General features: G+C 41.9%; 1 protein-coding gene across 2 annotated transcripts in view; it reads right to left on the minus strand.

Moving 5' to 3' along the window:
• The window catches only part of SHROOM4 (shroom family member 4), a 186591-nt gene extending 185239 nt beyond the window's left edge, over positions 1–1352 (minus strand). The window contains exon 1 of one of the 2 annotated variants that reach the window (XM_058535877.1): positions 1008–1352. In XM_058535877.1, the coding sequence (XP_058391860.1) occupies positions 1008–1124 (117 nt within the window). In that variant the 5' untranslated portion in view covers positions 1125–1352. The remainder of the gene's footprint in view (positions 1–1007) is intronic. The other variant, XM_058535878.1, reaches the window with a different exon arrangement.
• Positions 1353–15233: the final 13881 nt, after the last annotated feature.

A 15233-nucleotide genomic window follows, 5' to 3' on the forward strand; every position in this document is an offset into this window, starting at 1 on the left:
ACTCACATCTACAACCTAAACTGCAATTTGAGCGGGTTGGAAGGAGAAGAGCCTTTCAGATTTGAGCATTAAAGAGAAACAAACAAAAAAAAATGGGATAAAGTTAGTGAAGTTCGTTCACTTGGCAATCCGGCGCCTCAAGGTGAGTCGTCCTACAAATCCCTCTTCCCAGTAACAGCCCCAGCGACCCCCACCCCAACCCCTAGCGGAGACGGCTCGCCTTGGGGGTTCTGTAGCACTCCGAGAGCTACTCTCCCCTGACTTCAGCTGCAACTGGCTTCCAGCAGATCACAGCCTCCTAAAACAAACCCTGGCAGCAGCGGCAGCAGCTCCAGCACAGCTGCGCTCCATGGCGCAAAAGTTTCCTCCACACTTCTCAACGTGCAGGAAATCTCGCCGGCGCTGGGGCAGGACTCCGGAGAGAGGGAAAGGCCGAGCCGAACTGGCAGCAGCAACGCCCCGCCAGCTGAATGGATGTGCGCGCGTCCGGCCGTGGGAAGTGTGGCTGACGAAAGCCACCGATGCCTCATCTCCGTTCCCACACCAGACCCTCGCCCTGCAACCTGCCCAGGCGGGACGGCCCGCCGGTCGATGGAAGGCCAACGCTGCTAAGAAAGCTGCCAAGCCGCGTTGCCTATCCCGTAGGGGCGCGGGAACTTCCAAGGAGAAACCCCCAACAGCCACCACTTCCTCCAGTTCAAACTGAGGGGACCAGCCGCCCAGACGTGGGGGGAAGCTGCCCCAGAGCCCTCCCGAATGTGTCTGCGCGCAGGGCTCTAGTCGGGGGCCAGCCGTGCTCTCATCCCGTGCTCCCGCCACCCTTAAGGGGTGTCTGCGCCTGGGCTGGTGGCAAGACCCCTCCGTGCTGCTATGCTCCACAGTGGGGCTTTCACCCCCAGCTCTGGCCAAGTTTCAAAGTTAGTCTGAGGCCCCCGTCCCGCGGCAGCTGCGCACCCACTTGCCCATTCAAAGTTGGGCACCGCTGGGACAGAGCCGCCAGTTCTTACCTTAGACACTGTGAGCGGTTCGCAGTGTTCCAGACCCCCCTTAAGGGTGAAGCCCCAGGGCGCCCCCCCTTGCAGCTGCACAGGGACGTACTGGAAGGACCCAGGCCGGTTCTCCATCCTCCGCTCGACTCAGGCGCCGCGGGGCTCCTTTTCCGCGGGGGCTACGTTGCCTCCGCCCCCAGCAGCTCCGCCACCATCGCCCTCCAGCGCTACGCCACCCTGCACCGCCCTGCTCCGCCCACTCTCCCGGCTGGAGACGCTGGGGCAGTGAGCGAGCGCAAGGAGGAAATGACACGGAGCTGGAGAAAGGGGGAGAGAGGGTGAAAAAGGAGAAGGAAAAAAAAGAAAAGAAAAGAAAGAAGGAGAGGCGGAGGGATAGCGCGTAATGGACAAGAAAACGGAGCAATGGGGAGTGGCAGGCACTGGGACCTCGCCTATAGGATCGCTGGGGAGTGGGAGCAAGGCGAGGCCTCGCATCAATTGTTACATTGTTTCATTCAAGCAGGCCCCCTTCTTTGGTCCTCCTCCTTGCTGCCGGGTTCCCCGCCCCTCCAGCCAGCCCAGGGGAGGGGAGGTGAAAGTCGTTAGTGTGGACGGCCCGCGTGGCCGAGTGGGCTGAAACGCTGGTTTTCCGATTAGCGCGTTCATGTTTCTCTGACTGCCTTTTTCTTCTGAAGGTCCCAAGAACGGGATCCTGGGAGGGTTACAAGGCTGCTAATTTGTGGACCTTGCCTAGAGGGATGGAAAGTAAAGCAAGCAGACCAGCGAACACAGTGGGCTGTGTGTGTAGGCTGCTCTGTGTGTATGCACTAGGTGTGTGGGGTCATTATGAAACATCGCCCCGGAGCATAGTTTAAATAAAGAAGCACTTTGAGGATGCCCCCTGCTCGGGCTCAACCGCACCCTGGCTCAGCGCTGGCGTCTATGGGTAGCACTGTGCTTGTGTATGTTCCAGTCATCTGAAGATCCTGGCACAGCCTTGCACTTGCCCCTCGGAGACGACCAAGCCAGGAATCAGCAAACTGCTAGCAGACTAGCAGTATTGTTTCCACTCCTAAACAAGCCTACGGGAAAGAGCATCCATTGATAAGCTGGCCAATTAACAATGTCGTGCCTTTTGGAAGAATCAGCTTTTAGACAGGGTCCAGGACGTCTCTGCTCATCTGTTCTTGCTTAAGGCTGTAGTGTCTGAGCTGGGCTTTTAGAACGGACCAAAAAAACACCCACAAATACCCACAGTAATAGTCTTGAAAAGTCAATCTGTTACTAAATCTTATGCTGATTTCTCAGTCTTGACCTGGGCTACCTTCCCTCTCTGAGGTGTTGTGTCTGGAGCCACATGCAGGTAGTGAGTTTTTAAAGGGACTCACACCAGCCGGGAAAGTTTTGACAACTCAGTTTTGACTCAAAAGGACCTTCCCACTCTCTCTTGCCTGCTTAGTCTCTTGCCCTCTTCCTATGCAGCTTCTTCCTCATCAGCAAGGAACACACTGTGGCACCCTTCCGTCCACAGCTTTCTGCAGACAACGTGTCCACTCTATGCTTCCATTTCCTCATCTGTCACTGCTTCTTCAACAGACTTCAGCCTGCTGTGTGCCCCAGCAGGCCACTGGGACTTCTTTCACAGGCTTCCCTCCGTCCCTAAATCCTTTCTTCTCAGCCTTCTGGACAGCATTATATGATCCTGACCTGACCTTTCTTTAATAAAACTGCAGTATGGGTGTTTATAGCCCACCTTTTTAAGGTTCTTAGAGATGATTCACATGGGAAACTTCAAACTTTTAGACTTTTAGACCTGCAAAAATCATTTTGATCATGTTTATTATTTTGCATTTCCCCTACTAGAAAGAGAAAAATTGAGAAAATGGCATCTCAATTTGTTGATTCTTAATTGTGTATCAACCTATGATATAGCGTTCATCTGCCCTGTCCCATCTTGAAACTGATCATTTTTTTTTCTCTTTTTGTGATAAGACTCATATCTCCACGATTGTCACTTGGTAGTACTCAGCATGTTTCAGTCTCACCATATTGAAATCTGTAAGGTTCAGTCCACAGGATATGTAGTCATCACTCAAGGTCTACTAGAATTATGTGTCTAGACTAGAGGAAAGAGATTTGGAAGCAGGAGACACATGTGAACCCTGGCCTCGTCACTAACTAGATGAGTGACCTTGGGAGAATCACTGAACTGTTTTCAGTCTCATTTTCTTTATCTGTACACTTCAGCTAATAAGCCCTGACCTACCTACCTCCCAGGCCTGTTGAAGACTAAGATTAAATTCCACATATGAAAACACTTTGGTAAAAAAAAAAAAAAGTAAAAATCCTCACAACCTTATTATGAAAGCAAGCACTGAGCTACCTTTTAACCAATCTATTTTCATTCCTAGCCGTACTCCACACTGATGTCTTGTCGCACTCTTCAGTTTATACTGTTCTTCGTTACAGAAGAACATAAATTACCTAGCCCCTGGTGCAAATAGCACATAAGTAGACATCTTGAACATGGGATAGCTATATAATCTTACTTCTTTACTGATAAAAATCACTGCTAGTAGCAAGAATCTCATTCGTCCTTGGAAGTACAGTTAGTGGGAGCATGATTGTGTAGTGGAAAGTGTACAGGGTAGAACTTCAGATGCCTGGATTCTAAGCTGGTTCTGCCATTAAATTGCTGTGAGATATTAAGCACATCGCTCCCCCTCTTTGTAAATTGAAGGGATTGAGCTACTTGATTTCTTATGTTCCTCTACAGTTTGTAAATTCTGTGACTACTTCCTGGAAAGTGGTTAAACATAGTATATGTACAAACAAAGTCTTGATGATGGAGATGAACTAGATGAAAATAAAGCAATGGAGAAGAGTCCTGGGGTATATTTCTGTGTGTGTGTGTGTGTGTGTGTGGCCAATGGACACATAATGAATTTACTCTAAAGTATGTTAAATTGCCTGTGAGAAAAAGGTGGAGAGTCCAGTAAGCAGGTATAAATAGGAAACTGCTTGTCAAGAGAGGGGTGCTGATTGATGATACACATTTGGATTATAGTTGAAGCTATTTGGAGTGGATAATCTCACCCAGGTATATCAAAATGATTAGAAAAGGGGAATTTAGATGGAATCTTGGATTATGCTAATATTAAAAGTCAAGAAGGGTCACAAAACATCTAAAAAGGAGCAGAGGAGGTAGGCAAAAGGCCAATCAGCAGAAACAGAGAGAGAGAAATTAAAAAGTTGTTTACTTCCACCTCATTAAAAAAATCCTCACAAGAGTCTTTTCTGCATTAGAAATCTATTGATTAGTTTACCTTTTTGGAAGGAAGAAGACTGAAATAGCAGTCCTTCTGTGAACTTCTTTTGTTAAACTTCCTTAGCTGGACCTTTTGTCAAGTCAAATTTGAATACAATTTTCCTCATAGCAGTGCCTCTAGCTCCTTTCTGAATTAAGGACTCTTTTGAGATTCAAATGAAACGTATGCACTCTCTCCCCTACAAAGCTACACATGATCACTCAAGGTTATGTGCAGTTTGGGCTGAGGCTTATAGACTCTAGCTTCAGAATCCTTGCTCTAGTAAGAGATAAGGTTTGATTGTTTTTTTTTTTCATTATTGTGGTAAAAAACACATAACATGAAATCTACTCTCAGCAAATTTTTAAGTGGACAGTACAGTATTGTTAACTATATGCACAATGTTGTACAGTGGACCTCTAGAACGTTTTTATCTTCCATGACTGAAACTTTATAACCATTGAACAGTGACACCCATTTCCACCTCTCCCTAGCCCCTGTCAACCACCTTCTACTCTCTGCTTCTATGAATTTGACTACTTTAGGTACCTCATATAAGTGAACTTATATTCACTTATATGTATTTGTCGTTTTGTGCCTGGCTTATTTCACTCAGCATAAAGTTCTCAAGGTTCATTCATGTTGTAGCATATGACAGTATTTCCTTCTTTTTTAAGGCTGAATAATGTTCCATTGTATGTATATACCACATTTTCTTTATCCATTCATCCGTCAATGTGCGTTTAGGTTGATTCTCCCTCTTGGCTATTGCGAATAATGTTGCAATGAATACAGGAATGCAAATATCTCATCAAGATCCTGATTTAAATTCTTTTGGATAAATACCCGGATGTGGAATTGCTGGATCGTATGGTAGTTCTATTTTTAATTTTTTGAAGAACCTCCATACTGTTTCCATACTGGCTGCATCATTTTACATCCCCACCAACAGTGCACAAGGATTCCAATTTTTCAGCTTCCTTGCCAATACTTGTTAATATGGATTTCTGTTTTTTTTTTTATAATGGCCATCCTAATAGGTGTGATGTGATATGCATTGCATTTCCCTGATGATTAGTGATTTTCAGCATCTTTTCATATACTGGTTGACATTTACTTGTGTTCTTTGGTAAAATGTCTATTCAAATCTTTTGCCCATTTTTAATAGTTATTTGCTTTTTTTTGCCGTTAAGTTGTAGTAGTTCCTTAAATATTTTGTATATAAACCCCATATCAGATATACAGTTTGCAAATATCCCCCCCCCATTTCATAGGTTGCCTTATCATTTTGTTGATAGTTTGTTTTTTTTTTTATAAGTGCTGTATAATTATGGCTTTTTTTTAAATTAATTAATTTATTTATTATTATTATTGTTTTATTGATGTTTTAATGGTTTCTAACATTGTGAAATTTTGGGTTGCACATTTTTGTTTGTCCATCACCCCATATATGACTCCCTTCACCCCTTGTGCCCACCTCCCACCCCCACTGCCCTGGTAACCACAGTCCAGTTTTCTCTGTCCATGTGTTGGTTTATATTCCACATATGAGTGAGATCATACAGTGTTTGTCTTTCTCTTTCTGGCTTATTTCACTTAACATAATACGCTCCAGGCCCATCCATGTTGTTGCAAATGGGACGATTTTGTCTTTTTTTATGGCTGAGTAGTATTCCATTGTATATATATACCACATTTTCTTAATCCAGTCGTCAGTCGAGGGACACTTAGGTTGCTTCCACTTCTTGGCTATGGTGAATAATGCTGCAATGAACATAGGGGTGCATAAGCCTCTTTGGATTGTTGATTTCAGGTGCGTTGGATAGATTCCCAGTAGTGGGATGGCTGGATCATAGGGCATCTCTATTTTTAATTCTTTGAGGAATCTCCATACCGTTTTCCATAGAGCCTGCACCAATTTGCATTCCCACCAGCTGTGTATGAGGGTTCCTGTTTCTCCACATCCTCTCCAACATTTGTTGTTTTTTGTCTTGGTGATTATAGCCATTCTAACAGGCGTGAGGTGGTATCTTAGAGTTGTTTTGATTTGCATTTCCCTGATGATTAGTGATGTTGAGCATCTTTTCATGTGCCTATTGGCCATCTGTATATCTTCCTTGGAGAAGTGTCTGTTCATTTCCTCTGCCCATTTTTTGATCGGGTTGTTTGTTTTTTTGTTGTTCAATTGTGTGAGTTCTTTATATATTATGGAGATCAACCCCTTGTCAGATGTAAGTTTTGCAAATATTCTCTCCCAGCTGGTTGGTTGTCTGTTCATCTTGATTCTGGTTTCATTTGTCTTATAAAAGCTCTTTAATCTGATAAAGTCCCACTTGTTTATTTTTTCTTTAGTTTCCCTAGTCTGGGTAGGCATGTCATCCGAAAAGATTCCTTTAAAACCAATGTCAAATAGTGTGTTGCCTATATTTTCTTCTATGAGTTTTATAGTTTCAGGTCTCACCTTCAGGTCTTTGATCCATTTTGAGTTAATTTTTGCGAATGGCGATAGCACATGGTCCACTTTCATTCTTTTGCATGTGGCTGTCCAGTTTTCCCAACACCATTTATTGAAGAGACTTTCCTTTCTCCATTGCATGTTCTTAGCACCTTTGTCGAAAATTAGCTGTCCGTATATGTGTGGTTTTATTTCTGGGCTTTCAATTCTGTTCCATTGATCTGTGTGTCTGTTTTTGTACCAGTACCATGCTGTTTTGATTACTATTGCTTTGTAGTATGCTTTTTTTTTTATAATTTTTTTATTTACTTATTTTCCCCCCCAAAGCCCCAGTAGATAGTTGTACATCATAGCTGCACATCCTTCTAGTTGCTGTACGTGGGACACGACCTCAGCATGGCCGGAGAAGCGGTGCGTCGGTGCACGCCCAGGATCCGAACCCAGGCCGCGAGCAGTGGAGCGCATGCACTTAACCGCTAAGCCACGGGGCCGGCCCTGTAGTATGTTTTGAAGTCAGGGATTGTGATGCCTTCTGCTTTGTTATTTTTCTTTAGGATTTCTTTAGCTATTCAGGGTCTTTTGTTGCCCCATATAAATTTTAGTATTCTTTTTTCTATTTCTGTGAAGAATGTCATTGGGATTCTGATTGGGATTGCATTGAATCTGTAGATTGCTTTAGGTAATATAGACATTTTAACTATGTTTATTCTTCCAATCCACGTGCATGGGATATCTTTCCATTTCTTTATGTCATCATGGATTTCCCTCAATAATGTCTTGTAGTTCTCATTGTATAGGTCCTTCACCTCCTTGGTAAGATTTATTCCTAGGTATTTTATTCTTTTTGATGCAATTGTGAATGGTATTATCTTTTTGAGCTCTCTTTCTGTTAGTTCATTATTAGCATATAGAAATGCAACTGATTTTTGTAGATTGATTTTGTACCCTGCAACTTTGCTGTAGTTGTTGATTGTTTCTAATAGTTTTCCAACAGATTCTTTAGGGTTTTCTATATATACAATCATGTCATCTGCAAATAGTGAGAGTTTCACTTCTTCGTTACCTATTTGGATTTCTTTTATTCCTTTTTCTTGCCTAATTGCTCTGGCCAAAACCTCCAGTACTATGTTGAACAGGAGTGGTGAGAGTGGGCAGCCCTGCCTCGTTCCTGTTCTCAGAAGAATGGCTTTCAGTCTTTCCCCGTTGAGTATGATGTTAGCTGTGGGTTTGTCATATATGGCCTTTATTATGTTGAGGTACTTTCCTTCTATTCCCATTTTATTGAGAGTTTTTATCATAAATGGATGTTGTATCTTGTCAAATGCCTTCTCTGCGTCTATTGAGATGATCATGTGGTTTTTATTCTTTGTTTTGTTGATGTGATGTATCACGTTGATTGATTTGCGGATGTTGAACCATCCCTGCGTCCCTGGTATAAATCCCACTTGATCATGGTGTATGATCTTTTTAATGTATTGTTGTATTCGGTTTGCCAATATTTTGTTGAGGATTTTTGCATCAATGTTCATCAGCGATATTGGCCTGTAATTTTCTTTCTTTGTATTGTCTTTGTCTGGTTTTGGTATCAGGGTGATGTTGGCCTCATAGAATGATTTAGGAAGTGTTCCATCTTCCTCTATTTTTGGGAATAGTTTGAGAAGGATGGGTATTAAATCTTCTTTGAATGTTTGGTAAAATTCACTGGAGAAGCCATCTGGTCCTGGACTTTTATTTTTTGGGAGGTTTTTGATTACTATTTCAATCTCTATACTTGTTATTGGTCTATTCAGATTCTCCATTTCTTCTTGGTTCAATTTTGGGAGGTTGTATAAGTCTAAGAATTTATCCATTTCTTCTAGATTGTCCAATTTTTTGGCATATAATTTCTCATAGTATTCTCTTATAATCCTCTGTATTTCCATGGTATCCATTGTAATTTTTCCTCTTTCATTTCTAATTTTATTTACTTGAGCCTTTTCTCTTTTTTTCTTAGTAAGCCTGGCTAACAGTTTGTCTATTTTGTTTATCTTCTCGAAGAACCAACTCTTTGTTTCATTAATCCTTTCTACTGTTTTTTTGGTCTCAATATCATTTATTTCTGCTCTGATTTTTATTATTTCTCTCCTTCTGCTGGCTTTGGGCTTTGTTTGTTCTTCTTTTTCTAGTTCTGTTAGGTGTAATTTAAGGTTGCCTATTAGGGCTTTTTCTTGTTTGTTAAGGTGGGCTTGTATCGCTATGCGTTTCCCTCTCAGGACCGCTTTTGCTGCATCCCATATGGTTTGATATGGCATGTTATCATTTTCGTTTGTTTCCAGATAGTTTTTGATTTCTCCTTTAATTTCATCAATGATCCATTGGTTGTTCAGTAGCATGTTGTTTAATCTCCACATTTTTGTCACTTTCCCAGTTTTTTTTTCATGGTTCATTTCCAGTTTCATAGCCTTATGGTCTGAAAAGATGCTTGTTATGATTTCAATCTTCTTAAATTTATTGAGGCTGGCTTTGTTTCCCAACATATGGTCTATCCTAGAGAATGTTCCATGCGTGCTTGAGAAGAATGTGTAGTCAGCTGTTTTTGGATGGAGTGCTCTGTATATGTCTACTAGGTCCATCTCGTCCAGTTTTTCATTTAAGTCTACTATTTCTTTATTAACTTTTTGTCTGGATGATCTATCCATTGCTGTAAGTGGGGTGTTAAGATCCCCTACTATTATTGTGTTGTTGTTGATTTCTCCTTTTAGGTTTGTTAATAGTTGCTTTATGTACATTGGTGCTCCTATGTTGGGTGCATATATATTTATAAGTGATATGTCTTCTTGATGGAGTGTCCCTTTTATCATTATATATTTCCCTTCTTTGTCTTTCTTAACCTGTTTTATCTTGAAGTCTACTTTGTCTGATATGAGTATGGCAACACCTGCTTTCTTTTGTTTGCCATTAGCTTGGAGTATTGTCTTCCATCCTTTCACTCTGAGCCTGTGCTTGTCTTTAGTGCTAAGATGTGTTTCCTGAAGGCAGCATATTGTTGGGTCTTGCTTTTTAATCCATCCTGCCTCTCTGTATCTTTTGATTGGAGAGTTCAATCCATTTACATTTAGGGTAATTATTGAAATATGAGGGCTGAATGTTGCTGTTTTGTCACTTATTTTCTGGTTCTTTTGCATTTCCTTTGTTTCTTGTCCCATTTGTTTTGGACTGCCAATTCAGTTTGGTTGTTCTGTCTTATGATTCTTCTAGTTTTCTCTTTGTTTATCATATATGGTTTTGCTTTGATTATTTGTTTAGTGGTTACCTTGAGGTTTGGGCAAAAAATCTTGTGTTTGAGGTAGTCCATTATCTGATGGCCTCCTATTTCCTTATACTAAGTCAATTCAGTCACTTTCCTCTTCCCCTTCTAAGTTGCTCTTGTTATACCTTATTCTATCTTGTGTTGTTGCTGTGTGTTTACAGTGATGAGGTTAAATTTATTTTTGGTGAATTTCTTCCTTTGATCTTTGAGTTTAGTATTTAAGTGGTTGCTAACGTATTCCGGTAAAGATCTACTATTTCTCTGATTTTGTCTACCTACTTTTCTCCTTCCTCCAAGCTTTGTGTTCCCTTTCTCTTCTTTTTTTCAGGCCTGAGGGCCTTCTTGAGTATTTCTTGTAGTGGGGGTCTCGTGGCCATGAACTCCCTTAGCTTTTGTTTATCTGGGAGAGTTACTATTTCTCCATCATATTTGAAGGATATTTTTGCTGGATAGAGTATTCTTGGCTGAAAGTTTTTGTCTTTCAGTATTTTGAATATATCATTCCAGTCCCTTCTAGCCTGAAAAGTTTCTGTTGAGAAATCTGCTGAGAGCCTGATGGGAGTTCCTTTGTACGTTATTTTTTGGTTTTGTCTAGCTGCCCTTAATATTGTTTCTTTGTCGTTGACCCTGGCTAGCCTTACCACTAGGTGTCGTGGTGAAGGCCTTTGTCTGTTAATATATATAGGTGTCCTGTTGGCTTCGCTTACTGGTATTTCCTGCTCTTTCCCCAGATTTGGGAAATTTTCAGCTATTATTTCCTTGAATAGGCTCTCTGTTCCTCTTTTCCTCTCCTCTCCCTCAGGAATACCTATAATTCTTATGTTACATTTTCTAATAGAGTCAGGTATTTCTTGGAGTCTTTCTTCATTTCTTTTTAGCCTTAGTTCTCTCTCCTCTTCCATCTGGAGTATATCTGTATTCCTATCCTCTAAACTACTAATTCTTTCATCCATATTGTCAGCTCTGTTCTTTAAAGATTCCAGATTCTCCTTTATCTCCTCCATTGTGTTCTTCATCTCCATCAGCACTGATTGGTTTTTCTTTATGATTTCAATCTCTTTTGTGAAGAAACTCCTAATCTCATTGAATTGTTTGTCTGTGTTGTCTCGTATTTCGTTGAGTGTTTTTATGATAGCTATTTTGAAATCTCTGTCATTTAGTTTATGGATTTCTGTGTCTTCGGGGTTGATTTCTGGGTGCTTGTCATTTTGTTTCTGGTCTGGTGATTTCATCTATTTTTGCATTGTGGTTCCTGTGTTGGTTTTGTTTTTCCTCATCCTGGAAGTCTCTGGTTGCAATTTCCACCTGCCGCCACTGTCTGGTGGTAAAGGGCTGTGTAGTCTAAGCACCCTGCACTCTGCCCCGGTTTTTCTGCTGCGATCCGCAGTTTTTTTTTTTTTTTTTTTTCCCCGCTGCGATCCACGGGTCCAGTCCAGTTTGATCAGGTCTGCCTCGGATCGCTAGGTCTGGTCTGGTCGAGCTGCAGACTCCAGGTTGCGGGGAGAGGGGAGCTCTCTCTTTTGCCCTCTGGGTCCCTGACGTGAGAGGCTTCTCGTTTGCCCCTCTTTATCCGCTCTCTGGGGTGCTCAGATGTTGATGGTAGCCCTGTGGCTCCTCTGAGTCCTCTGTGCGGGAGTTTCCCACTGGCTGAGAGAGTCCGAAGAGCCACGGTTTCCCCGCCGAGGGCCGCCCCTCCCCCCTCTCTGGGAGCCGCGTGGACCGGGATCGCTGATCTGATGGGGAGGGAGCGGAGTTCTCCTTACCTCTCCCCACTTCCTCCGGGGGCCCAGCACGTTCCGCTCTCAGACGTGCGGCAGTGTGGATCCCTCCGCTCTAGGTTTTCACCGTCTGGGATTCCGTTGTTGGTCTGTGACTATTGCTTTTGTGTTATCTTGTCGGGGGAAGAGTTCACGGGAAAGCTCACTCCGCCATGATGCTGACGTCACTCCTCTAATTATCGATGGTTTGTTTTTTATTTTTGTTTTTTGTGGGGCTTTTTTGATGTGCAGAAGTTTTAGTTTGATGTAGTCCCACTTATTTATTTTTGCTTTTCGTGTTGTATCGAAAAAATCATTACCAAGACTGATATCCTGAAGCTTTTCTTCTAGGAGTTTTACCATTTCAGGTCTTATATTTAAATCTTTAATCCATTTTGAGTTAATTTTTGTGAGTGGTGTAAGATAGGGATCTAGTTTCATTCTTTTGCATGTGGATATCCAGTTTTCCCAGCATCATTTATCAAAGCGACCGTCCTTTCCCCATTGTGCATTCTTGGTGCTCTTGTCAAGTATTAGTTGACTGTATATGCATGGGTTTATTTCTGGGCTCTCTATTCTGTTCTGGTGGTCTATGTGCCTGTTTTTTATGCCAGTATACTGTTTTGATTACTATAGCTTTATAACATAATTTGAAATCAGGAAGTGTGATGCTTCCAGCTTTGTTCTTCTTTCTCAGGATTGCTTTGGCTATTTGGGGTCTTTTGTGGTTCCATACAAATTTTAGGATTGTTTTTTCTTTTTCTGTGAAAAATGCCATTTTTGAATTTTGATAGGAATTACATTGAATCTGTAGATCAGTTTGGGTAGTATGGACATAACATTTGTTCTTTTAAGGAGCTTACATATTTACTGAAACAATGTTTCAACAGAAAATTAGTATTCATTCAGTGAGTTTAATTTTCACTAGATTGAGAGAACAATTGCTAAATGCTAGGCACTGTGCAAGGCATTTTCCATACATTATTGGCAATGATTACAATGACCCTGCAAAGTAGGTATTGTTAACTGTTTTCCAAGTAGAGAGACTGAGCCAGGAAGTGACAAAACCAGGATTTCAAAGCAAGGGGGCTGGAGAAACATCCTGTGATAACTTTATTAATCATGTCTCTGTCATATTCTCCTCTTTTGCAGGGGAGGGAAGGGATTGGAGTCTTCCATTCTGCTCTCTTCATGTTTCCATTTGGGATTACTTCTGTTAGAATAATTCTCTTGGCCTCTTTCTCCACCCCTGGGTGAGTTGGCAATTCTGTCTAGCTAAGTGGGAGAGGATTAGGAAGGCTATTATGGCTATCTATGTATTCCCTGTCCTCCAATCCAGCTTTTAACAGTAATAAACAGATATTTTAAATATCTGCCTCTCTGCTTCCTGTGTCTCTCAATTGGTTCTGAACTTGGGAGTGAATGAGAAGGGTGTTATTTTTCACCACTACTCTCCAAATATATCTACCCAACCCATCTCCATATGGTTTGTGTGTCCTATGTTCACTTATCTATTCCACATTGTATCCTGAATGTCTATATGGGCCTGTTTCTGGATGCACCTCTGATTGCCTAGGTGCCTCTATGTGTGTAAATCTGTATAACAGGAAGTATGGGTGGGTGTTAGGCCCAAGCTCCATGTGGTCCTCAAGGGGGACTGATCTGAGCATGTGCGGGGGAGAAAAGGAGAGAGAAAAAAGATATATTCTTTGAACTTGGCTTTGAGAGACATCTTCCCATAGTTATCACGATGATTTTTGCCCTTCTCCCCTAGAAGCAGGCTCTACTTCAAGAGATTGCTTAATCTTATTTCTTTCCGTTTTCTTCCATTCTGGAGCCACAGGCTTCCCACTTCCTGTCTGTGTGCTAGCAGTCACCATTTCAGAAACTCTTTCTGTGCTGGCTCAAAGATCATTTGCAGATTGTTTACAGACTATGAAAGTTCTCATTTGTCATAGGCAAATTATCATATTACAGAAATCTAACTTGTGTTTTATGATTATTGTCTAGTGTTCTATGGCACATACTTCTAAGATACTCAGTGAATTTTATTAAGTCATCTTCTTAATTTCATCACTGCCTTGGGAAAAATAAGGCAAGGGTCAGAATTAGAGTCTCCATTTTACAGGTGAAACTAAAGGTAGAAGAGACTCATTGCTTTACTAATCATCACTCCACGCTTCCTTGGAAAATCATGTTGGTGGGCCTAGAATATTCCTGGGCCAGTAGACTCATAGGCAAAAGGGGATCCAGAGCATTTTTTAAAATGAAACATATTTTGTCATAAATAATAGCAAAAGGTGTTCATTTTTAATCTCACCAATTGGATCTATTGGACTATTCTACCTGGATTTCTAGGGCCCCTGTTTCTCTTCTTCCCCATTTATTCCCACACTGCCCAACAATTACCCTGGCTCTTCTGGATGTTTCTCACAGAGGAGAGATCTGGGCAATGATAATTATCAGTGGAGAGGGAAAAATGCCTAATGTTCCAGGTATTATTCATATACAGATGACATGAAAATAGCGAATACCTCACTCCCACCTAGCTATACATCTAAGGGTGTGTGTGTTGTGGGGAGGCATGCAGCAAAGGACAATTCTAAGTAGACTATCCTACTAAAGAGTCTGATTCCTGGGGAAATATGCCTAGGGCTAGGGAAAGACATTATGATCAAGGCCTGTTTCTTTTGAGTTAAAGCTAGTATAACATTAGTATACAAAATACTATAGCTGGGACACTATTTTTGTTAAATAAATCTTTCTAAGTACATGCTTCTGGAGAAATACAGAGTTTCAGTTTCTCCTTGGGTAACTTTATAAAGAATTCTTCTATTGCCAAGGTATCCCATTTGCGTCATCTTATGCTTTTATCCACTCAGAAAAATACCATTGTCTCATGGAATCTCAGGATCATGGCTTGGTATTGTGTTTGAGACTATGGATTTAGAGCCTCTTCATCCTTCTTGAGCTGGCAAGTCTAGACAGCTTTCCTCTGTGTGTGTGTGTGTGTGTGTGTGTGTGTGCGTGTGTGCGTGTGTGTGTGTGTGAGAGAGAGAGAGAGAGAGAGAGAGAGAGAGAGAGAGAGAGAGGCTGTCATCTGTGGTGGTTGGTGCTCTCGAAGGCTTGTTGGAGCAGGAGTTGGTTTGTTTGTATTCTAAGTTCGCTCTAATGTTAGCCCAATTGGAAATCCTCAATTTGCCCTTGGGGAAATCAGTCATCTGGTACAGGTTCAGCTGGGCTGTGATGAATGTTTGCCATTGTTCTAGAGGAATTTTGGCCGGGGATTGGCTCCTTCATATCAAGGATGTGAAAATCAGATGAACTTCTCAGATCCAATATGTGGGCTTGGAGATGGCCTCTTCTTTGTGCCCAGCTTGGACAGGCGCCACCCCTTGCTTTGAGCTGTGTGTTAGCCAATCCGTTCTACTTCTC

The sequence above is a fragment of the Diceros bicornis genome, chromosome X, assembly GCF_020826845.1.
Source record: "Diceros bicornis minor isolate mBicDic1 chromosome X, mDicBic1.mat.cur, whole genome shotgun sequence".
NCBI classification, from domain to species: domain Eukaryota; kingdom Metazoa; phylum Chordata; class Mammalia; order Perissodactyla; family Rhinocerotidae; genus Diceros; species Diceros bicornis.